General features: G+C 40.8%; 1 protein-coding gene across 16 annotated transcripts in view; it reads left to right on the top strand.

Moving 5' to 3' along the window:
• The window catches only part of Trpm3 (transient receptor potential cation channel subfamily M member 3), a 492783-nt gene that overhangs the window by 250088 nt on the left and 216715 nt on the right, over positions 1–25980 (top strand). For all 16 annotated transcript variants that reach the window (XM_057778232.1, XM_057778230.1, XM_057778228.1 and 13 more), the window contains exons 4-6: positions 1852–2065; positions 5486–5610; positions 20290–20461. In XM_057778232.1, coding sequence (XP_057634215.1) covers positions 1852–2065; positions 5486–5610; positions 20290–20461 — 511 coding nt within the window. The remainder of the gene's footprint in view (positions 1–1851; positions 2066–5485; positions 5611–20289; positions 20462–25980) is intronic.

The following is a 25980-nucleotide window of genomic DNA, read 5'->3' as shown; positions in this document are numbered from 1 at the left end:
CTTACAGTATTCACCTTAATTTCTTCACATTGTTCTAGGTTTCAAATGGCTATGGTCATTACAACTTCTTCCTTGTTGTGATATCCATATATTAGATGCTGAATGTGTCTGTTCTGTATTCTATGACCATCTCCCTGTCTTGGAGGGTCTAGATCAGCTATCTGTTGGTATGCAGTTATTCCTGGTCTGGATTTATTACACATTTCTCCACAGAGGGTCTGTGTTTGTTTCCACTGCTTACCAGAGCCATCACTCCACCAAAATTGACATTAATATACCACTTTCTACATCTCAAACCACACTAAGTACTGATGGCGAACTTGTGTTTAGAAATGATAGAATGGGAATTCTTTTGTCAGTTCACCCATTGCCTACCTCAGCATGCCATGGTTGAAGCATGCAAATGTCCCTACAGCTTTCTTTCATATAATTCCTTAGCTTTTCCTCTTAATGTTTCAGAGTTGAGGACTTTGATGCGTACAAGTTTTCCACAAAAACTCCCCCAGACTTCAGAGAGTCATAAGGACAGATGTTGAGGGGCTGCAAATTTTGGGAGAGCCTCTCAGATCCAGCCCTGCTTCGTGCATCCAAGCAGACTTTCTTTCGGAATTGAGTGTCTGTATTTCATGCCATGTCAATAGTACATTTCACAAGATTTTTCTCTAATTGCCTAGTATATCAACTATGCAGTTGAACTAAAACCTGTGCGTCCCTGTATATGATCCTATATATTATCATTATACTTATAGCATTTGTTATACATACTTAGGATTTCCTGTTGTGTCCAGTAAAACCCTGATTTCTAGTAAACCCCTGATTTCTGTTATATATTTTCATTTTCAACTATAGATGGCTCAGCGGTTAAGAGCATTGCCTGCTCTTCCAGAGGTCCTGAGTTCAATTCCCAGCAACCACATGGTGGCTCACAACCATCTGTAATGAGATCTGGTGCCCTCTTCTGGCCTGCAGGCATACAACACAAACAGAACATTGTATACATAATAAATAAATAAATACTTAAAAAAAAAAAAGAAATAGCTGGCATGTCTTCTGTCACTGATCTTTTAGAATTAAAATATTTGAACTGCATGTGGTGCCACATATCTCTTATCTCAGCACTTTGAAGACAGAAACAGGAGGATCACTGGGAGTTTGAAGTCAAACTGATTTTAATAGCATGTTCCAGACCAGTCATAGCTACATAGTGTCTCATAAAAATTAAATAAATACAAATGGTTGATTGATTGATTGACTGATGACAGATAGATACATAGGTAAATGATAGATAAGTCAGAGATACATAGATTTTACATAGGTAGGTAGACAATAGACAGGCTATCTGAGATACATTTACAGTTATATATAACCTACTATAGCTTGATTTTAAATTTTTCATTGTATTCTGTAGAACTTTTGAGTCTTCTAGAACCTCAAAATGACAAGATCATAAAAACACAAAGACATAGCTATATCTATATCTAGTTTATTTAAAGGAATTGATCATGTTGAAAATATTAGGAGTGTTTGAAGTATACAAATATGAACATTGAAAAAAATCAACATGATTTGTTTTAGACAAAAAGCTTACCAGGAAAATTGTGTTTAAACTGTATTTTATAAAAATCAGGTAATATTTTAGTTGGCAATAACTCAATTTCGACAAAACCTTTAAAAGTAGGGAGCCCTTTGTCTCCTGAAGCCCCTTTTGGTAAAGGAAATGATCCCTTCTCTTTAAAATGTCTAATTTCACATAAACACCATTTTCTTCAAGCAGAGCACATCTAACTATCACAAAGTTCAGCAGCCCCAGGCAGCCCTACCCATCTTCCTAATTGTCCATCTTTATTCTAGTATGTTCGAGTATCTTTTGATACAAAACCTGATCTCTTGCTACACCTGATGACCAAGGAATGGCAACTGGAGCTTCCCAAACTTCTCATCTCTGTGCACGGAGGGCTACAGAACTTTGAACTCCAGCCCAAACTCAAGCAAGTCTTCGGGAAAGGGCTCATCAAAGCGGCCATGACAACCGGAGCATGGATCTTCACGGGAGGGGTCAACACAGGTAATCAGAGTGGAATGAAGAAAGGAAACTGTGATAATATTGTGTCTAGAATAATTTCACCTCATTGAAAATATCCATATTTCTCTACATTGTCTCTACCAGACATGTTCACCTCCTGCTCATTCCTCTACTTTCCCTTCTTTCCTTGCCTAAGTCATGGCTATACAGATGATTTTCAGCTAAGAAGAACTGCATATGAGAAATGGCTTTACTATTTAATGACTTAAAGGATTTGAATACACGACTAATGGAAATTTGCAGGATGTTTTCAGTAGGTCAAATGATCATCGGTATCCACTAGCGCTCTAAGAAATAACTTTTTGTTTTAAATTGGAATGTCTGCCTTCATAATTTATGTAATTTCCATCTTGGTATTTAATAACTTTTTAAGTGTGTGTGTGTGAGAGAGAGAGAGAAAGAGAGAGAGAGAGAGAGAGAGAGAGAGAGAGAGAGAGAGAGAGAGAGAGAGAGAGAGATCTACATGTGTCTGTCAGTCCTTGCCTTTCCCCTTCTTGAGGCAGGGTTTCTCTGTAGTTCACTGCTGTGTACACCAGACTAGTTGTCCAGTGAGCCTCTCACGACTCTCTATTCTCTGCCACTCATCTCTCTATGGGCATGCTACAGATGCTCAAAATACTACTGTATCTGGCTTTTACATGGGTTCTGGTGGTTCGAACTCAGGTCTTTACACTTGTATGACAGTTGCTTTATCTACCGGGCATCTTTCTAGCCCTACTTTTGAAATACCATTTCTATCTGGGGCATGAATTCTAAGGGTAAGTCTAGATTACTGCATGCTTATTTAAGATATTTTACTTTTATTTATATGTATGTGTGCATGTCTGAGTGGATTTGTGCGCATTAGGGTAGTGCCCTCAGAAGCTGGAAGTATTGGATGCTTCTTGGATCTGGAGTTACAGGCAGTTGCTTACTGCCCACCGTTGGTACTTGAAACCAAACTCGGATCCTCTGCAAAAGCAGCACATGCTCCTAACCACTGAACATCTCTCCAGACCCATGTGTGTTTATAATGTTAAATGTTTCTTAAAATATTCTACATCAACAGATGATTAATTCAAAACATCCTTGGATTCCAAATACCTTTTCCTGTCTGCCACATAAATTTCCATAGTATGATACAGGCACGTAATTAAATCAATTCTAATAACCACTTAAAGTTAGGTTCTTGTCTGCAGAACATGATTAGTATGCAACAGAAAATGGAGTAAACTGTTTTGCCAGAGACCCTAAGTCAGAGATTCTCTATTAAAAGCACACCAATGCCAGGTGTGGTACTGCATGCCCTTAACGCCGAAACTCAGCAATGAGAGGCAGGTGGATCTCTGTGAGTTTGAGGCCAGCCTTGTCTATAACGATGAGTTCCAGGATAGCTAGGGCTTGAGAGGGGGCTAGGAAGAGACCCCCAAAACAATAGAAAAACTATCCTAGTAACTTTGTAATAAGCAAATACAAATGTGTCATAGGGCTCAAAGCCTGTACACATGGGCACATTTGAAGTTAGTGGGACATCTAGAGTATATAACTCTAGACCAACTAATGTGCTCTTATTAAACAATAATTGAGTTTTAGCTTGGATGACACTTGAGTGATACCAAAATTGAAATCTCTTACACAGCTAGAATTTGTGAGCAGTCAGCACACAGCTAAACAGGCATGTCTTGGCAGTCAGCTGTACAGATGGTCCACACCCAGTAATGTCTTATAAAGCCCAGCCCGGCCCATCAGCTGGCAGCATCATTGGCTGACCTGCTCAGTCAGCTCTTACTGTTGATCCTGTAAAGAAAAATTTTAGTGACTATTCAGATATTAGCCCCCACATTTTTGATTCACTAAGTAAAAAGTGCTTGCTTGTAATTATTTTGTCTTTTGCTTTCCTGGTATAGAGAGACCCGCCCAATGGAAGACTCAAAAGGCTCAGAAAAAATTTCAACCAATTTTCTATATTTAGAAGGTTGGATTGCTAGTTGGGTTTCTTCTTTTATGAAATGTATTCAAAAGCAGAGGTGGGGGATTACATCCTAAATACTAGAAACCAAACAACTAATCTCTGGTTCAGAGTACGGGACTTTAATGATAGTTGTTATACGTGGTGGCAGGAAGAGAAAACCAAGGCAAAGAAGCACGCCGTAAAGTTAGATTTCTTTTCCAACCCAGCCCTGATGTGTTATGCATATTATGTTAATATTTATGGATTTCCTGTTTTTTGTCCAAAAGTTGTGTTCAGAAATATTTTTACTTAGATGACACATTGGCAAGCTAACAGGTGAGAAGGGCCTCTCCCAGACTCGCAGTACAGCACACTGTGGATTAGTGCTCAAGGAGGTTTAGTTGATTCCTAAAAAGAAACTCATTTTGTCTGATCTCACGTCTACTTCACAACTGAGCTATTGAAACATGTATGACGTCTCCACAGTGACACTGCTGGGCTTGTTCTCCCTGGTCAGGGCATGGTTTCCGAGAGTCAGCCAGTCCCTCAAGGCCCACAAGTTGACGTCAGAGGGCACATCTCACATGCTGCTATGCATCACTAGAAAATGCAACAGTGCAATCTGGAGCCTTTGGGGACTCACAGGCTGCTCTATGTGCAAGGAATCATAATCGACTTAGTATTTGTAGAAGGGAGGGCACAGGGGATGAATGCTTCTTGGGGAATGGGGAGAATGTTGATGAGCATAAATTCTTAGAAAATATATCTTACAAGTCATATATAGAAACAATTGTTCAAGAAGGGAGCTAAAGGATTAGATACTGCCTATCCTTTAAATGCTTTCTTAAAATAAGATCAGGTTCCCTACTGCTGCAATCTGAATTTCCTTGCTTTTAACTGTGAGGCAATCATTAACAGGAGGAAACAAGGAGAATGGTGAATATTAAAGGTGTGCTCACACATTTTAGCATAAATTTGCCATTGAATAAGACAGCATTATTACTAGGCTTTCCACATTATGTGATATAAATAGAAAGAGGAAATTGAAGTTAATAAAATCTTAGGTAAATAACTACAGAAATGACCCTAATTCTTTCACGGACTGTGGAATAAATTAACTTTTGTGCTTTTTATTCCAAGGATGCAAGGATACTAATAAATCACTATGCTTACAAGAAAAGGGTCCTCTAATTATACTATAATTTTATTTATTCTTTGCTGACATTACATATTCTCTTTTTCCATGTGAGTTAAAGAAATGCATTGTTTAAATTTTTATTAAATCTGATAAATATATCTGCATTATAGCCACTCTTATGAAGTCTTTTCTAAATGTAGCTATTATAGAAATGTGTCAGAATTGTATATCCAACACGCTCCCCCAAGTTACAGGCACTCATCAATTTCTGCAGAATGGTAGGAAGGTCACTGCCCTTAAAAGACAAGGTTAATCCCTCTCTCTCTGCTCCTAGGAGTCATTCGTCATGTTGGAGATGCCTTGAAGGACCATGCCTCTAAGTCTCGAGGGAAGATATGTACCATAGGTATCGCCCCCTGGGGAATTGTGGAAAACCAGGAGGACCTGATTGGAAGAGATGTAAGTCCTGAGGAATGTTCTATTATTTGACTTCTCCTAGTAGCTGTAATACATCAGGATGATACTTTTGAGTCCAACTCGCAAAGTCAAACTCATATTATGAAAAGTTTACTAAATAATTTCTTGGTTTCCAAAGTTCCCTGTCAATTATCCCAACCAAGAAAAGTCAAATATAAGATAGACCAACTGCTCTGCCTCTGCTCAAACAACATATTCTTGGCATGACAACACCAACCTGCATTCATCCGATGTAACATCGGGCAACATGAACTGGCTGGTTCATCAGGACAGTAGTCTATGAAAGATGAAGTCTGAGCTGTGCACCATCAGAATGGTAGTCCTCTGAGATGTGCTCTGTCAGAGCTGTGCTCCACCAGAGTGGTAGTCCCTCAGAGCAGTAGTCCTCCATCTGAGCTGTGCTCCATCATAGCTGTGCTCCAACAGAGTGGTAGTCCGTCAGCGCACAGTCAGCTGAACTGTCCTCCATCCGAGCTGTGCTCCATCAGAACTGAACTCCATCAGAGTGGTAGTCCCTCAGAGCAGTAGTCCTCTGAGCTGTGCTGCATCAGAGCTGTGCTGCATCAGAGCTGTGCTCCATCCGAACTGTGCTCCATCAGAACTGTGCTCCATCAGAGTGGTAGTCCCTCAGAGCAGTAGTCCTCTGAGCTGTGCTGCATCAGAGCTGTGCTCCATCCGAGCTGTGCTCCATCAGAGCTGAACTCCATCAGAGTGGTAGTCCCTCAGAGCAGTAGTCCTCTGAGCTGTGCTGCATCAGAGCTGTGCTCCATCCGAGCTGTGCTCCATCAGAACTGTGCTCCATCAGAGTAGGGCTCTCCCGCTGCAAGGCTCTGGCTTTTATAGCATTAGCATGCTCATTGCCCAATTGAGGAAAGCCAAAGGGAGTGCCTTCCATTCAACATCATGACTTCCCTTGTTGGCCCCTCCTTTGGTAATATAAAAGAGTGCCAGTCTCTGTTTCTCTTTCTATGTCCAGGACTACACACTAACCAACAGTAGAAGTCTAGAGCATTTTTCCCCATTTTTCTCTAGGTTATGATTTCATTTCTGTTTGTTTTTCTGGGGAATCCGCTTGCAAAATATAAACAGTATTACCACCTTCTCAGGGATATTCCTTTCTATATAACTTCTCAAAAGTCCATCAACCAGAATCGATAAACTAGTGAGCAGGTAACTATAGTTTATTTCTCTAATAACTCTATAAAATTTTTATCATTATTATGTACATTAAAGCAATTCACTCTCCTTTAATTAAAGTCCCACAGAGAGTAAAACATTTATGTTAAATAATTTTCTATTAAGAGATCTGTTGGAGCCAAAATAGGATACTAAGTGCTGGGGACCAACTGGTTCAAAACTGATACTTTTATTGAGACTGCAGCACAGTCTTGTCATTCTCATACCATACAGACATTTTTTTTATGCAACCCAAGAGAGGATGCCATGAAACAGAAATGCAGATTCTAGAGGTGATACCCAATGTGCACGCATGGCCAACACTACCAAATATCATACGTAAATGCAGGAAGACATTGGATGGAGGAGAGAGAAAGCAAGATAGGAAAGGGGTTTCTTAACTAAAGTTTCCTGGATGCTTCATCCAGCTGGTAATCCCCAAACTGTGAGGCAGGCAGCTCTGACTGGGAAAGAGCCTTTCTATCCTTTCAGAGTATCTGAGACTACTTTTCCCAGAATAAACTAGCCTCAAACTCCAAGCTGGATTTTAAGTAAATCCTGATGTTTTAATTAGACTAAATATGAAGGCATAAATTAATTATTTCAAATGTTAGGATGACTCAGAAGTCATTTTGGAAGGTTCATGACTTAAATATTTCCATCATAAGCGTTATTATTCAACTTGGGTTGCAGTTCTAGAATTTTCTCATCCATATAAACTATGAATAAGTCAAAGCATTTTTTAAAGGCTCAGTAACAAAATAATAACTTCATTAGCCTAGTACAGGCAAAGAATGCTGGCTTATCCTATTCCATATTTGTTGACCTTGTGACCGCCATAGGATGACGGGAAGCAAGACTTCTGTTAGCGATTTCTCCCTTGTGAGTTGGAAAACTCAGTCCCAATTTATTCTCCTCTTCTTATCACATCTCCATCATATGCAAATAAGAATATACACATGCTAGTAGGACCGAGAGATGTTTTATGGTGTCCCAATTAAAATGGTCTTGGTGCTAGCCCAGAGGATAGGGAAAGGTGCTCATATACCCGATAAATTGTGTGCTTTCATCCTTCATGCACCCAGAGAGCTAACAAAAACAAGCCACACCTCACAGAGAACTAGGAGAGCTGGAAGAAAGGTAAAATAAAAAGTAGCATGAGATCCAAGACATTTGATAAGAAGTTCCCAGCACCACACACACAAACATGTACACACACACACGAACACGCACACAGATACACAGAGAACATTATGCCTTGGGGATGCTTCTTTCTGAGGTAGTGAGGTGCCTGAGGAAGCTAAGAAAGACACAGAAGCCCTCTGCAGGGGGAGGGGGTAGGAAGAAAGTATTAATTAAATAAAATAAAAAAAACAACAAAAAAAGAAGTTTCCAGCACTTCCTTCCTTCTTAATGAACAACCAGGTCTTCTCCCCACAAATACCAAAGTTGCTAAGCTCTGCTTTGAGTCAGCTTTTAGGGTTATAAAGTCCATGCAGGAGGTCTACAACATTCGAGACTGTGACCTAAATGCACTCGATGTCCTTTAAAGGATTAGTATTCAACACAGAAAGAACCTGACCTGCACTTACTGCCTGGATTATGAACAGTGCAATGAATACTGGGGAATAAACACTCAAGAGAGTGAAAGGACTCAATAATAATTATAAGACACTGATGAAATATATTTAAGAAGACATTAAAAATGGAAAATTTTCTCATGTTGGTGGACTGGAAGAATTAATGTTCTTTAAATATACCTTCCACTCAATGGAAGGCCTATTAAAATGTCAATGACATTCTTCACAGAACAGGAAATAATGACCTTAAGGTCTGTATGGAACCACAGTGCCCCAGATAGCCAAAAGATTCCTGAGGGCATAACAGCTGGCAGCCCCACAAAATCTGATGTCAAGATCTGCTATGGAGCAGCAGTGTCCTAGACAGCAGGGCATTGGCAAAAGAAACAAGTGGCACAATGAAACTGAGCAGAGATGCCATGCGTGCACACGTACCCGATACTTAGCAGAGCCTCAAAGGGGCTCACTGTAGAAGTGGTGCTGAGAAGGGTGCAGATCCCCAAAGGATTCAGATTGGATCCTTACCTCTCACTCTCTATTCGAGATAGAACCAGATTGGGGGTGGGGTGGGGAGAAGCTGGGAGCTGTATAGGGAGGGGAAACCATAACCAGAACATATTATGTGAAACAATCTAGTTTCAATAAAAGGAAAAAAAATCACTGAAATGAGGAGTGGGGATCAAAGGCTTAATGAGGTCTGAAGCCACCAGAATCTGAAAAAGAAGGAGGCTTTTGAGGCCCCATAGGGGCCGTGACTTTCTACAGGGGACCTGCAATGGCAGAAAACAAAAGCAAAACTTGACTAGTTGAGATGAAATCAAACCCAAAACATCTCCATAGTATGAGAAGCAACAAGATAAATAAGCAGCCTACAAAATGAGAGAAAATAATTGCCATTACTTCTCTGACAAAGGGGTAATAGCTAGAATACATAGCAACTAAAAGAGACTTAAGCAAATCATCTAACTTTAAAATGGAAAAATAACCAAGGTTCTTAACATATTGAAACACTGAATAGTATTAGCTATCAGGGACATGTAAATCCTAACTACAATGAAAACAGGTATTATAAAATAAATAAAAAATTCTGGCAAAGATGTGCAAAAATGGACCTCATGTACTGGTGATGGTAATATAGATTAGCCCAATCATTATTCAGAACAGTATAGAGGTTCCTCAAAAACTAAAAATAGCTATACCAGAGGATCCAGCTATCCCACTTCTAGGCATATATTCAAAGGAAGGGAAGTCAGTACACCAAAGCCTGCAGTATAGTTCATAACAGATACAGATAAGGAATTAGTCTAAATGCCCAGCAGCAAATGATTGAACATATATACATACACACATATATGTATGTTATCAGATATACTATCATATATATTATTCCATATAGCTGATAATATACTGTATATGTCATATATCGTATGTATGATTAAATATTACCTGGCCATAAAGAAGAATGAGGGACTGTGATTTGCAGTAAAATGGGATTGGTGGCATCGAGTGATATAAGCTAGACACAGGAAAGCAAGGACACCATGGTCTTTCTTATATTTAGAAGCTTTAAAAATGTTGATATCAGAATACTCACTAAAGACTAGGAAGAATATGTGATTGTAAAGGAGGAAGTTGAATTTGATCAGGCTGTGTTATGTGCACATAGAGAAATTCATGTTGAACCCACTAGTATGCATAATCAGTTCACATGATTCAATTGCATTTTTAAAAGGATATAGTCAAAATTTCTTTTTTGAATGGAAATTAAAATGGCAGGTTATACCATGCACTTAAAATATAATGATAGTCTAGTTTTTCAAAAAATTTGTGACCAAGGCTTATTGAATTTTGACCATTCTGCTGCTTTTTTCTCCCAACACTGATGATCTTGAAGGTACATAGAATTTGTTAGGCTCTTTTGTGGTAATAGTGGTTTCTTTTTTCAAGTTTCACATTAGAATAAAAGTAACAATCTTATAAAAAGACAAAGCCAGACATAGTGACCCATGCCTGTACACACCAGCCAAGAGGCTGGGCCTGGGGAATCTCCAATTTGAGAATAGTATGGGCAATATATATCAGGGGCAGGATTATCAGAACTCAATTTAAAGCCTCAATTTTAATAAATATTTCATAATTAAGGTAAATTGGGCATGATGGAATCTAGACTTTATCAGAGAATAAATAAAATATAATGATGTATCTTTCTCCCTTCTCTCCTTTATGACAGTTTCATCTCTCCCGGGTCCCTCTTTATTAGGATCTTAATCCAAGTGGTCTCCATATTTGGGGGTTCGACTCTCATGACATAAATACCTCCTAGAGATCTCACTTCCTAACACCATCACCTTGTACATTGGGTTTTCAGTTTAGAATTGGGGTGAGAGGGGACATAAACTTTTAGTTCGTTTCACCAGTGTTAGAGTGCCTGGAATATTAAACATTAGTATAACACTTTGCATGAGAATGTCAGTCATTGTAGGGCATTCGTACACTTAATGTCTTCATCCCTAAATGAATTGTAAGAATGGTTTTTCTGTTGCTATATAGTATCATTATGATCATATCTAGAGGAGCTAATTATAATTTACTGAATATACCCTGTAATAGAACAGCATTTCAGGGGTTAAGTAAATGAACCATGAACTAGAACCCAAAATCCAACTCTTTCCTGAGACAACTCTTTTTTTGTTGTTGTTAATTTTTATTTATTTATTTATTTATTAAAGATTTCTGCCTCCTCCCTACCACCGCCTCCCATTTCCCTCCCCCTCCTCCGATCAAGTCCCCCTCCCTCATCAGCCCGAAGAGCAATCAGGGTTCCCTGCCCTGTGGGAAGTCCAAGGACCACCCACCTCCATCCAGGTCTAGTAAGGTGAGCATCCAAACTGCCTAGGCTCCCACAAAGCCAGTACGTGCAGTAGGATCAAAAACCCATTGCCATTGTTCTTGAGTTCTCAGTAGTCCTCATTGTCCACTATGTTCAGCTCTTATAATATTTATCATATCAAGAGATCTGAAAAAATCTTGGCTTACACAGTTAACTTATAAAAGTGCCTCCAGTGTGAAGTCAGGAAACAATTTCTAGCAAATTCCAGTTCTCACTTAACACATTTTAAATTTATATTCCTTTAGAAAATAGCTCGACAAGAATTATAGGAGGCAACTAAAATTTTTTTGAAATCTTTATCTCTCACCAACCACATTAACCAGACACATCCCAAATTAAAAATTATAACCAGAAGCAAAGCTGTGTTTTTGTTTGAACTTAAGGATGAACATTATGTCTGGCCGATTTTTCTGACATATCAAATTATTAAACTATCTATTCAGAGTTGTACTTCAATAAATTACAAGTTTATCTCCTTGAGTTTTTATAGCCTTCGAGAATTCTTGTGAAAAGGGTCCTTTCAATGCTATCTTTGCATTTTAAACCAAGAACTACCAAGGTCCATAACACAATTGATTGCTGGATTGGATGTGGTTATCAACTCAGTACACTTGTCAGTTATCCGGGGGCAAGCCAAATATGACTTCACACCATAAATTGAAAAGGCATCCCGACAGTGGTCTCAGCATGAGATTTTTTTGTACTTCTATGACTGGGTAAGACAGGATGTACCCAGAGGATGTGCAAGGAAAGAGTCAGAGGCAAGGAAACCCAGCGACATCTGTTAGTGATACAGGGCGGAGTCAGAGATTGCTGAGCCTGGACCACACAGATTCTGGGCAAACTGCCAAGGCAATAGTAAGGATCACTTGTGTCAGAAGCAAAGTTTTGGTGAAGGTAATGATGAATTTGGATTTGAGCATGTTCACTTTGAGGTTTCCTTGAGACATTTCCAGGAGGATTTCTGGCAAGCTACATGGTGTGTGAGGCAAAAGCAGAAAGATTTGTCTACAAGCTTGGATTTGGAAGTCATCTCAGATGATGGCAATCAGGCCATCCTGGTGGTTGGCATCACCATGAGAGGGTGGACAGGGAGGGAAAGAAAGCCTGGATCCTGATGATCTCTGCAATTTAGTGGCCAAACGGAGGGAAAAGAGCCAACAAAAGGAACTTATGAAGGGCTGAGATGTAGGGACTGAACCGTAAGTTATGGCGAGGGGAAGGCGGTGCTTCAGAAAGGCAGAGCAAAGGGAGCCAAGTGCTAATGACAGACTAAGGATGGCCTGGAATCAGAACTGTTGTTTAGACATCACTGGCACATTGATCCAAACTGCTTTAGTGGCGTGACAAAAAGGCAAGCACAGGCAGAAGAAGAAAGGCAGCATCACCAAGGAGAGACAGGTCATCTACAGGAGTCCCAGGGTGAGGGATTTAAGCAGCAGAGAAGGTGCTGATGTTCCAGGGAACAGGAGAGAGGTGGGGTTGTCTATGCAGTTCTAATGTAAGGGATTAAAAACAATGTGTGCCATTGGTGCTTGGGGTATAAGGGTAATAGATGGGGTAGCCCATGGGAGTCACACTGTGAGGGACTCTTCCTTGAGACAAGATGGATTTGAGCTTCATCACATAGTGGTTATGGAAAAAGGTTTATGGAAAGACAGATGATACTTCTGCAAAAATTATCCTAGAAGGGTCATGAGGTGGTAAAGAGTCCAAAGCTTAGGAGACAGAAAAAAAAGAAACCATCTGTAACTGAAGAAGAGGGAAGAAGTTACACTTGGAAGGTTCTGTCAAGATATTAAAAGGGCTTTAGAATGGAAATTTATCATTATCAGTTATTATACTAACAGTTTTGTACTAAGAACCACCAGATACCTAGCTCCTTGCATAAAAACTCATTTAGTTCTCCACAGGGTGCTCAGAAATAATTATCATTCATTATGCTCATTTTGTTGGTGGCAAACCTAAATCAGTTGGGGCTCCAAAGATGGTTCAGTGGTTAAGAGTACTGGCTCCTCTTCCAGAGAACTGGGGTTTGAATCCCAGTACCCACATGGCAGCTCACAGCCATCTATAACTCTAGTCTCAGGAGATTTGTTACCCTCTTCTAGCCACCAAGACACTGCATACATGGAACCCAGACATCTGTGCAGGCAAAAAACCATACACATAAAATAAGAACAAATAAAATCTCAAAACTTTTTTTTTCAAAAAAAGAGATTGAGTCAACTTCCAGGTGTTCCATGAGCAGTGAAGGATGCGGCTGGGATTTTTAGCCAGTGCTACCATACTGTACCCTTAATTGATTTGAGTGCATCATTCTTTAAGGTTTGCTTCTCAGTTACTCTTTAGGGTATATTGTGGTGAGGTTATGTGCCATAATCCCACTGTGAGCCATGAAGAGTATAAATTGAAATCCATTTAATATGCCTAACCTAATGGGCATTATTAGGTCAGTCAGCCTTGAACTGCTCAGGATACTTAGATCGACCTACGGTTGAGTCTGTTTTGAAGTGGAGTGTTGAATAGTTCATATGGTTTAGTGGCCATGGGACACTGTAGAGTACCAAATCAATCCTTTACCTTTCTAACCATATGCATACCTGGATGCTATGGTTTGCTGCCGCTACAAAACATTATGATAGAAAATCACTAACCCAGAAAAACTTGGTAGTTTCTATTGACTGTTTATTGCTTTTCATATCTTCATAAAGTTGAAAAATCACAAGGTGAACCATTGCATTGGGGGGGGGGATATCTCAATAAGGTGATTGTAATACTAGCCTCAATTTATATATGGAGACATAGAAAACATACAATTCGTAGAGTTACCCTAATCAACTAGCAAGAACAGAAGTCAGACCATCTGCCTAATACAAAGGGGAGGAATTTGTTCAGCAGTATGAAGAGACTGGAGGATGCTGGTCACCAAAGGAGCACACATCATAACTGACCAAAAGCACAGGGCAGGAACTCTAGGCAATGAGGACTCATGCCTAGGGGCAGAGGGTAACAGCAGTCATGAAATTATTTACAACAACTAGTCCGAAGAAGAAGACATATTTTGAAGTCTTAAAGAAAGACAATAGTAATACAGGGTAGTTTTATCTGTGGAAGCATTAAAACGGCCTTCAAACGTAATGGCTTAAGTAACAAAACACTGGTTTATCAGTTACTGGGGAAGGAATTTGCGAGCGGCTTCCTGTAAAGCTCTGGATGCAGGTCTCTTGAGGCAATGATCACATGGCAACTGTGCAGCACTACAGTCTGAGATTCTGCACAGCTCACTCACTAGGCTGTTGCTGTTTATTGTTCCTGGTCACGGGGTGTACCTCTTCAAAGAGCTGCGAAACCATCTTCCCAACATGGTACCAGCTTTCTCCCGAGTACATGATCTGACAGAAGGAAAGCTAAGGGGAAGCCTTTTCTGGTTATACACTATCAGTTTTTGCTTTATCCCTTAGTGGTGAGTCGTTGCATCCGACACAGACCGAGAGAAGAGTTCCAAGGACTTTCTGAACACTCTTTAAATTCGCCCCCATTAGGGCCACGGTGACTGCTGGAGAAAGGAATCCCTCCTCCGGGCCTTTTTTCACCACCAGTAGTGAGTGGCACATGGCTCCCCTCAGGATGGCCTGGCCAAAGGGAGGTGATTCCATCCCAGCATACCGTATAGAATGAGCGTCACAGAACTCTGTGCGACACACCCTGAGGGACGCGTTTTCAAAGAGTTGCAGAAAGATGGCATTGATGCACCTGTAGCGTTTAGTGCTACTCCCACTGCTCAGGGATCTGAGCATTCTTTGAAAATGGGTCCTTGGGTTGACTGACTCCCGTGTGGACTGCTGAGCCAATGGGCAGCAGCTGAGCTTCGGGTCGTTTGCTTTATGCCTACCCTTAGCAGCAGCACTGGCTGAACATGAAATGAGCAGCCAGGGCCCCGCTGGCTGTCGCCTCTCTGAGGGTGAAGGCGTAGAGAAAGCCTTTCCTTTTCTCATTTCTTTCCCTCAGTCCCCACGCTACTGTATCTCTGACACAAAGGTTGCTTCCCGCTTCTCAGCAGTGCCCCCTTTCCCCAGCAGTCACGGGGATGCCAGAATCCTCAGAGAATCTCACCTTTCATTGCTCTCCCACCAAAATACAATCCCATCTGGCTCCCTGCTGGTCCCTTCCCTGACCTCCTAAATAACTGTTCTAGATGGCTCTACAGGAAACAGTGTGCCCAGCTGTCGGAAGGATTCCAAACCCAGATAAGTCAGTAACCAAAATGCCCAGTAGCAAAGTCAACTGCATCCTCTACAAATTTAAAATGAGACAGTCCTGTGTTTCCTTCCTAATGCGTGCTGGCTTAAAAAGGAACTTCAGATCTAGATTTGAATGAGCGGTGGAACGCGTTTGGCCAAGACACCTCGCATCTCAGAACCTTACAGAGCCCTGGATAAAATAAAGATGAAGCGTTACTCCATGGGCTCTTGTCCTCAGTGCACGCAAGCTAGATGTGGTCAATGAATGCTTATTTTCTTCTGGCCTACATTAAAGCCATGTTGCTATTAGGAGAAGGTGACTCTTTAGGCCATTTGTCCCCAACTCTGCTGTTTGTTTGGGTCATGTTGGTATACAAGTCACTAAGAAATGGACTTGGAACTGCAGAGGGCCTCTGATTGATGAGAGAAAAACCCAATTTATCCCAGCTCAATTCTGTTAGGAAAAGGCATCTTGGGTAGCCAAATTTCCATTGCACTGCACAGAGTGCCAGAAGAGAGACGAGGTTGCAAAGCATGAGAGAGGATGCGACTTTACTTTTGTAGCCAGCACTCATTTTAGACCATTGTTCTCCACTGCCTTGGATCAGGAAGCGTGTTTTCTAGCAAAGTGTATATAGCCTCGAGTGTTAGAGGGAGGAAGATTCCAGAAGTTATGAGTCCTGTCATTGACAGATAAGAAAACTTAGCATATCCTGAACATTTATTAGGAGATATTATCTTGACATATGACCATGTATGTCCTCAGCTCAGCATAGTGCCATCACATCACAGGCTGCTTGTCCTCAAGAAATTTATGAAGTAATGAGCCATGAATTCAGATATCTGCCCAAGGTTACAAGGTAGTAGCTATAGTTAACTATAGTTCTTATACATTGATTTCTTGTAACTATTCTTATATGAGACCATGACATGCCTGAACATACTTAGAAAAGCTCCAGCACTTATCTGCAAATGACTGATGTAAGGCCAGGTTCAGAATACAGTCTATGATCAACACATAAAGGACATGTCCTATTAATGCCTTGCATAATCTCTTGGAAGATCTCACTCCTCAAAGGCGATCTCTTTTAGAACGAAGGCGTACATAGAGGCATGAGGCAGAATTCTATCAAATGCACAGTGCAGTACTAAATGGTATGCAATGAATGAACAAGTAAAGATGTGTTCACTTTTTCTTGATGGACAAGAAAAAAAAGTTATTACTTATACAACTGTGATCAGTGATGGCCAGAGAGTAGAAAGGTTTAAGGTCCACTTCTAAGTCGACTTACTTGCCAATCATGAAGACTGATTAAAAAGCCTTTCAGACACTGCTCAACATTCCTCGATGTAGGCTATGATCTCAAGAATAAAATGCAGAAAATTATTTGGGTGCCTGCCTTCTCAATTCTTCCAAGGAGGAATAAATACATGGCTTCAGTTCTCCTAACTTCTTAGGAGCGAAAGGGGACATTTTACCCCATACAGGTTATGGATCTTTTTGATGTAACCTCTCACAAAGTCCCCACTGAGAAGCATCCACAATCACCCAGTGTACAATGAATACATCACCATCATAGCAATACCACTTCCAAAGACAGCCGTCCTCTCTGTATGAGTTCTTGGTGATGAAACTGCTGTGCTGCCTCTAAAACATGTCAGAAGAAGAAGTACATTTGTATTCCTGTTATGAAAAAAGCAATATTTGTTCTATTTGGAAAACACACAAGAATGATCAGGAAATATTTGTAGATACGCAGACTGTAACTCTAATAAGAAGAGACTACAGACATGTTTGTAATGAAAACTATTAAATGGATTTTGTAGGCAAGTTAGACCAAAATACATTTCTCTAAAGTACTGAAAGTTTGGAGATAATTACAAATAGTTGCGTGCCATCACCCTCTTAGATGCCTTAGGGGATGTGAAAATTAAAACATATTTTGCATATTTTGCCAACAGATGGTTGATTTTCTTCCTCTTCTTTCACTGATCTAAATAAAAAGTGAGTGACTTATCCCATATTATGTTTTGATCACTAGTTTACAACTAGAAGCATATAGTTGGTAAGAGGGAACTTAGGAGAAGAGATAAGACAGCTAGCTAAGGAATACATACTTCTAGAAAGCCTGGTAGGAGCTGGGCAGTGAGGCTGGTACTTCACATGTGTGATCTAAAGCAGTCCCCCTGAGGTCAGCAGTGTTATTATTTTCTTTTTGCAAATGAGGAGACTCGGGTTTCAACAGCCATGAACGGAACTGCAGTTCCTCCCTTGATTTATGTTGTTGGGGATGCTCCAGGATCCTGTAAAGCTTCCTCCAAAGAAGAGAGAAATACGGGGGAATTTTACTCATTTTTCAGATTTATATTCTCTGTTTGGCAGACAAGGTCTCTGCCAAAACATGACAACCTATATTGTTACACATGAGAACAAAAGAAAGGGTGATTTGGATAATGAAGAAATCAGAATCTGCAGGTGTATAGAATTCCCTAAGTACTCCTGTGCTATATTTCCTAAGAGAAGGTTGTCACACACCCAAAGACTGAAGCACCAGTGGACATAGGATTCCATAAGGGAGGAAAGAGATGTGACGGTCACAGGAAGACTGTGTAATTGCCTTTTATTTTGTGATGTGGTACTCAGCTGAATTCACAATAATCTTTATTCCTTTTTTATTCCACTTGAAATTTTTACTTTTACTAATAGTCTTTAAGTAGATTTAGAACTTAAAGTGGAGGGGGAGAGGGAGAGAAATAGCACAAATGACTATCCCACATTGTTTAACCTCCAGAACTCCATTTTCCTCTGCCTCTTATAGAGCTGCCCCTCTGCATCCCCTCGGCATTGAGTCCTCGGGACCTGCCACTGAAGTCCAGCACCGTAACTAAAGCATTTGCCTTTGTCCAATGTGCACTGGAGAGGCACTTTCAGAACAGGGGAAAAGTCTTTCTGCTAAGCCTTCCAGCAAAGCATTAATATTTATTAGCATGCACTCCCCTGTAGGATGAATGTTTTATGATCAAATATGAGTGGCAACAAATGGAAATTTCAACCACAAGCCACCCACTCTCCCAGTGCTGCAGCGTGCAGGACTAGCTTCCCAATGCAGGCCTCTTCATTCTGGAAGAATCCCACTCACTGTTCTGGACAAGACAGCAATTGACTACTGCCCATGAGGTTTTTCGAGGCCACAATCAAGGTTATCAGCTTTAAAAATCAACAAGGAGCAATTAAAATGAAACTGGGCACTGGCATTATATTAATGCTATTTTAAAATCTAGGACACATATAACAGGACTGGAGACCATTTCATAATAATAGACGCATTTTAAATTTAAATCAGATCAGCTCCCTAACAATTCTGAAAAGAGGAGATCCATTGCCTTCCCAGGTTTGAACAAAAGCATGACTGTCTCGGGTTTGCCTATTCATTCCGTTTATTGAGTACATTTCATCTTCTGGGCCCATTGCACTGTAGGTTTTCAATCAAGATCAGGGTCTAAAAAATGACTTACATGAGCTCTTTGCTATTGAAAACTGCCCTCACTAAATCACTCTGTAATGCCTTTAACACACGACTCAATCTTACGCCAGCATTGCATGCTGAGTTATTACATGCCGGAAGAAACAAGTACATCTCCTCTGTATAATTAATGGATGCACTGCACAAAGACACAAAAATCAGAGCCCAGTCGCATCTATTCCTGTTCTGTCAATTTCAGTGATTTTGTGCAGATGTAACCATGCTGAGAATGTGCAGCAGAGAGCCTATTGAATGGCCTCTTTTCTCCCTCTCCAGCTGAAGCTCTAACCTAGATATTTTAGCAATCGTTTGCCAATACAATGTATGTCTGATTTGCTCTAAGCAGCATGGCAAAAAAATCATAAGCTCAGAGTTTTGAATCAGGCATTGAATGTAAAGTCTGATTATTTGTCTAAATTTTTGGGTAACTCATATATCTACTTCTTTACTTTTGCGTCTACAAAATAAATATCGCATGACAGATAGGATTGTAACGTGGAATGCAGATCCTATATGAAAAGCAACAGGTTGAAAAAGATACGACTTTTGATAGCAAAGATGTCAAAGACTGTGTTGAAATTATTTTACAGAGTAAAAATCGTTTTGAAATTAAAATAAAAGTAAGAGAGAGAGAGAGAGAGATAAAGAGAATAGAATAGAGATGAACTTTTTAGGCCTGATTCAATTTCATCTCTTGAGAGGGTTATTTTATAGTCAAGCTCTTTTGTACTTAAGGAGTGTTATTAAGGATATTGTTGATTTTAAAAAACAGAGTTCCTGGTTGCTAATTGAGATTGAACAACAACAAAACAAACAAACACAACAACAGCAAAATATTGCCCCTTCCCCAACTCCTGAAACTGACCCCGTTCTCCATAATAATGACTTCTACCTATTAAACCATGGACATGACAGAAGGAGGGAAGAAAGAAATACATGAGTTAATTTAGAAAGGATATTTGGCTCATTAACAAGATATCATTTTTGAATGAAACAGTCGTCAGAGCATGACTCTAACACAATGAAGGAACAAACTGTAGATCTAGTAAGAAACACTTCTCTAGGAACAGTCTTCCTTCTAATGGGATTTTACCATTAATCCTTCTTCTATTCTCGCTCCAGAGAGAGGGTGTCAGCTGCACCTCACTGTACCAGAGAACCACTGAGCTTTCTTTCAATCTCTCTCATCCTCTGTCTCACGTCTTCTTTTCTCCTCTCTGACATCGGCTTCGTTTTGCTGCCTGCAGGTAGTCCGGCCATACCAGACCATGTCCAACCCCATGAGCAAGCTCACCGTCCTCAACAGCATGCATTCCCACTTCATCCTGGCTGATAACGGGACCACGGGAAAATATGGAGCAGAGGTGAAACTCCGCAGACAACTGGAAAAGCACATTTCACTCCAGAAGATAAACACAAGTAAGCAAGCCTCTATTTCCACTCCCATGCCTCCTAGGGAATATGCTAAGTAATTAAGCATCCTGTGCAGTGATGATAGGGAAATTCAAGGAAACAGTAATGCACCAGCCATGGCTCTTCCTGAGCCAGTAAATGGAGTGAAGGAACTTATCCAGGAGAAAACAAGCAGAAACCTGAGAACATTCACACAATGACTGGGCTCAAGCTCAGTATTTTACACATCCAAAAGTCAGCCCCATCTGGGGTTCAGGAATGCAGATAAGCCTTCTCTCAAACTTTTCTGACATCCTTTTCAGAGTACCCACAGAAGAAGGGCACCCCAGAGAAATGGCTGCTATTTATTAAGCCCCCCCCCCCTTTTTGTGACTGAAAAAGGCAAAAACAAATCAGGCTTTGATCTTAGCACAGAGGAGTCTCAGGAGGGTTGAATGTTTTTCTAAACTAAAGCATCCAGGGCAGACTTCTTGCTCAAACTTGACCACTGTTTCTATATTTATGTGTGTATACATTCGCTGTCTCCAGCTACGTGTGCACTTTGATGGATGGGAGCACGTGTGTAAGCCACACGCTACATATCTGATGGCTGTGGTCATTTCTCCTAAGGACTGGGGAGCTCTGTACTGAAGTTGTCACATAAACATTTGCCTGTGAAAAGAAAGGATGCTCCCCCACCACCTACTAAAGTTTCCCTCAGAAGAAGAATCTTCTGTTTTCACAAAGAGACATACGAGGCTTCAGGGACTGGGCAGTTCAGACTGTGTAATTGTCCGTATCACAGAAGCTTAGATATGGTTGATTACAATTCCAAAGCCTGTAATTCCAAGAAATTCTCTTCGGCTACTGTTCAAAAGCTCAGTGCCATGTGGTTCAGCTGGTGCAAATCCCATCTCTCTACTCTGCTTTTGCCCCAAAAGGATCATACTTCCTATAGCCACCTTCCTCACAGAGCTGGGATGTCAGGCCTCTCTGGCCTTGACTTTTCTTCCTAGGCTCCCCTCTCTCATTTTCCCTCCTGCTACTAACTTAGCCAAGCTTTATTCTTTCATTCTATTCAGAGTGAAATCTCAAATAATAAATTTGGCTCATCTGAAATAAAAATTATGTTAGGAAACTCCTTTCTTGAATCTTTGCAGCTGGAACCCAAGGGGAGCCTTTATTGGGGAAGGGTACATCAGTCAGATGGTAAGCTTTGTTGAAAACACTTCATCTGGGAATTCGAGAGAATGAACGGGGAGATGCTATATAATTAGGATTATTTTACACTATTTTAGGCAGCAGTGGTAATTTTTCTCCTGCTATTGGGTTAGACATGAGAGTTTAATGAGAAATGAGCCTGAAACTGAAAGACAGGAGAGCAACAAGGACACAAGAAAAAACTCAAGATTAAGTTGAGTACAGGTCAATGGGAAACACTTGCTAGACCAGCAAAGCCCATCCCTGTGCAGGTCCTGGTGGCTCCTGAGCCAGCCATGCTGTAATGTATAAAGGGAGGTGGATGTGTGGTTAGGTGAGTTAGATACCAGCTGAGGATACGCAAGCCAGCGTTAGAGGGGCCAGGGCTGTTAGCTGAGCCTTATGCTTGACAGCTGCCCTGGCAATAGGGTGCATTTTCTTCATTCCAAAGAGACACCTTTTGGTATTTAATTTATGTATCTGGAAGAATGTCTTTCTCCAAAGGGGTTCAAAGTGCTGAATGTACAACTTGCCTTCCAGGAAAGGAGGGACTGAGCAAGGGACAGGCATAGAGGATCCTGACCAATCAATCTCCTCAAGCCAGTGAGCAGCAGAGTCCAGACACCTAGAAGATGAGGATGACCATGGCAGATGGTTAGGGACATTAGGGGATAGCCAACAAGAGGCAGTCTCTGGAGTGATAACTCATGGACCCATCATATCATACTTGTGGAGACATTGGACCATTGCTTTACTGTCACAAAAGGCAGCAGTTTGAGTTTGTACTCATAAATGGGAACCCATACAAGGAATGTGGATACAGAGCAGGAGCACAGAGGCAATTGTTAAAGGGTTTATTTTGGTGATGGATTCTGAGGCAGCATAGAAACCCACAGCCTCTCACTCTGCTAGTATGAGCAGTAGCAAGAAATGGATTACAGAAGCCCAACAGACTCCAGAAGTCACAGGAAGCTAAGAAGAATATATCTGTGGGGGCAGTAGATGTCATGAGTTAGAGCCTACCGTTCTGCCATTAAACTCACTAAAGATTTCCTGGCATTGTCCTTGGTCCCCCTGGGTCTATGAAAACCTGAGATGGGAAGTCACTAGATGAGTGAGTAATCCCTAAGTTATAAGACAGACTTCATTCTTTACTGTGTTCAGACCCAAAGGGGTAAAAAAGCAGCAAGCTCCTCAGATGGGAAAAGTGATCAGGCCCCCTGAAAAGGTTCCATTCACTTAGCAGCATGAGCAATTGCCCATGACAACCACAGTAGCCCCAAGAACAGACCTGGGAGGGGGAGCAGACCTGTTCATAACATGTATCAGCCTAAGAATATCAACATTCGTGACAACCTTGCTCAGTGTTCGAAACAGCAATTCTACCTTCTTATCTGAGCATACATTTGCTTTGTATCATAATTGGAAATTAGTGATTCATCCTTTTATATAATTAAGCCTTATTCTACAAATTCTAAAAACTTCTCTTGTGTTTGCATTTCCTGTTCCAAAATGGAAATCACAAGAACTCAATTGCCTGAAAATTAGACATTCAATGGTAGCCATCCTACCCACCCCTTCTTATACCCATGGTGGTTCTAGGACTATCGGGACACATCCAACAGTCTCCTACTGAAACATCAAGCCTCATCAATCAGAGGAGAGAGCTTTCAAAGCAGTAACCTACCCACGAGCCTGTTTACCTGCACAAATGGCATCAACTTATGGAGTACACGTCTTTAAACATAAAGTATATCCTCTTCAGGAGACCCTTAAACCCTTTCTCATCAGCAGGCCAATTCTTAGTAACAGAAGCACTGGCTGTCTTTACATTTGATGTGCACTCTGACATCCATCATCCCATCCACAGCCCTCTCTACCAGTCAGTAGGAAAGCCTTGTCAGGGATTACCGAGGGCTCTATTTAAAGAAGAGAATTATTTTAGACATGAGAAGTTCCCTGCTTTAGACTAGTCAACCAGCCTCAATTTTTTAAACTGCAAATTTAACCTACCAGGGGCAATGCCAATTATTTCTTTACTGAATAAATATCTTTTAAACTCTTAATATAGATCTGCTTTGGTTAAGATCTGGAAAAGCAGAAAAAAATTCATTGAGTTTAATTCAAAGACAAAGAGGGTAAGAGGAAAATAATTGAATATGTGTTATCTGGTGGTAACGAGTGCTATTAGGAAAAATAAAGCTGAGGAAGGCATCTGTGGGCACACGCATGTACATGTCAGGAGGGCTATTTGTATTAGTCAGGTGTGGCCTTTAGGAGGAGGACACTGAAGCAGGGACTTGAATGAAGAGAGGGACGGCTGTGGAAGGACCTTTCTGGGTAGCAAGCAGGTACAGAATCCCAGGACCTTCAGTGAAGACATGAAAAACTTAGCAAAGACTCTGATATAATTACAAGGAGTTTGGATCTAAGAACTTACAGATGATCGCCCCCTGTGCTTTACAACATTGCTCCGATGGCAGGTAGAGATCAGACTGGAGTGATGAACAAGGTTAAAAGCCAGCGATGCATTTATAAGGATCTCACAGGAATGTAGGGCAGACACAGTGTTCTTTGGGTGAGCAGCTGAAAAGGTAGTAAGCCTTGTCAGATGCAGGTTGTAAGACACAGATAGGCTGTTCCAGGATCCAAGTGTCTTCATGATACAACTCAGGATAAAGTTCCAAACGTGCAAAATTAGAGCATGTTTTGATAGCACAGACATTACATACTACATATTATCTGCATTTACCAACTCAAGCCCACTCCTGTTTTCTCAGGGCATGTCCCACCTGTTGGATCTCTGGAAAATGGGAAAACAAGTCCAAACAGCACACAATCCCACCCAGAAATACTTCAGTACCAAAATATTTCTGTCTTATATTAGCCAGTCATGGGCTAGAACTGAGTGGTAAATAGTGATCTAGGAACCCTTCAAAATTCACTTCTTTCTTGAAAAACTAAAGGTTAAGAATGACAATAGATTAGAGGGCACTAAAACAGAGAGGGGGAGAACTCATTCTGGTTTGCTGTAGCCCAGTAAGGCAATTCTTGGTCAACACTTCTTACCATATGCCTGTAAGTGACTGAAAGAGGCATTTAAAAGTCCTCACACAGAGAAATGACTAATGGAAGATACGAAAATCCTTGTTACTCTGCTTTGTTTACTGAGTACCTGTGTTGACTGGCAACCATGTACTCCACAATGACTAATACTCTCAGGCAAACTACACTAGTTCCTTGTCCATTGGTTGAGCTTTTGACCACAACCACAGCCGTCAAAATGCTCTAGACACATTGGATACACGCATAAAAATTTTTAAAGAATAAATAGTGCTTAAGATATATTATTTTATTGTTAAAAATGTATCTTAAAAGTTGAACAATCCTCTCTTCTGATGCGAGATTCTACCCTCAGCTTACCAAAAATCCAATACTGGCATTATTGTTCTCAGTAACTAAAGTTATAAAATTTCCAGAAGCTATAACTTTTTTTTAAGTTTGAAAGAAGGGATGTTGTTTTGGGGAGAAGAGGAAGTCTTTGCCTGTTACAAGTGCTAGGAAGGGCAATGGCAGGTAGACATGGGAGAGCAGATTATTATAGTCTTAGAACGTTCGGCCATTTGCCAGTTTTCTCTTAGTAATGATTCTGAATCTGTGAGCCCAGGATGATCGTTCACAAAGTTGTGACTAAACGGCTGAACACATAAAAGAACTGTGCCATGTGGCAGTTCAGACCTTTGGTCCCCTTCTGGCCCTCTCAGTAGGAACCATGGACCATGTTTATATATCCCCACTGCCTTAGGTCCAACCGTGACCCTGAGCTTCTGCTCAGCAGCCCATCAGAGCCAGGATGTTTATTAGAATAGCTTTACTACTTCTAGCCTGACTCTGCTGATTAAGAGTCTACCTCCCCCTTCAGTTATAGAGAGGGTCCAAAGATAGAAAAGTCACCAAAATTATATCTGGCATGTATCATCAAGTGTCTATTATCACTAATTATTAAGTGGTAATTGACAGAATTTCTTGGTCTCTAAAGTGATAACCAAAAATCACTAGCTTTCCCTGAAGAGTTGAAAATCTAGTGTCACTAGGGCCTGAGTCTATAGTACAAAAAAAGAAAACGCTGAAGCTGCTTCCCTGTGTTTGAGAGATCACAAATGTCGGTAAGGCTGAAATGTATCCTGCCTCTGCCGGGGCAAGAACTTGGGCTGATGCAAATCAACCCAGAATGTCGAGAATCTTAGATTTTTCTTCTGATCATTTGCCTAAAGGACATTGTAAGAAAAAGACCAAATTCAAGTTGTCTTTGGGATTCAATTGATTAAAAGTGGTGGAGGTGGCTC

The sequence above is a fragment of the Chionomys nivalis genome, chromosome 8 (genome assembly GCF_950005125.1).
Source record: "Chionomys nivalis chromosome 8, mChiNiv1.1, whole genome shotgun sequence".
Classification (NCBI taxonomy): Eukaryota; Metazoa; Chordata; class Mammalia; order Rodentia; family Cricetidae; genus Chionomys; species Chionomys nivalis.
The sequence above is the reverse complement of the archived record's forward strand: the minus strand, read 5'-3'. Positions and strand labels throughout refer to the sequence as shown.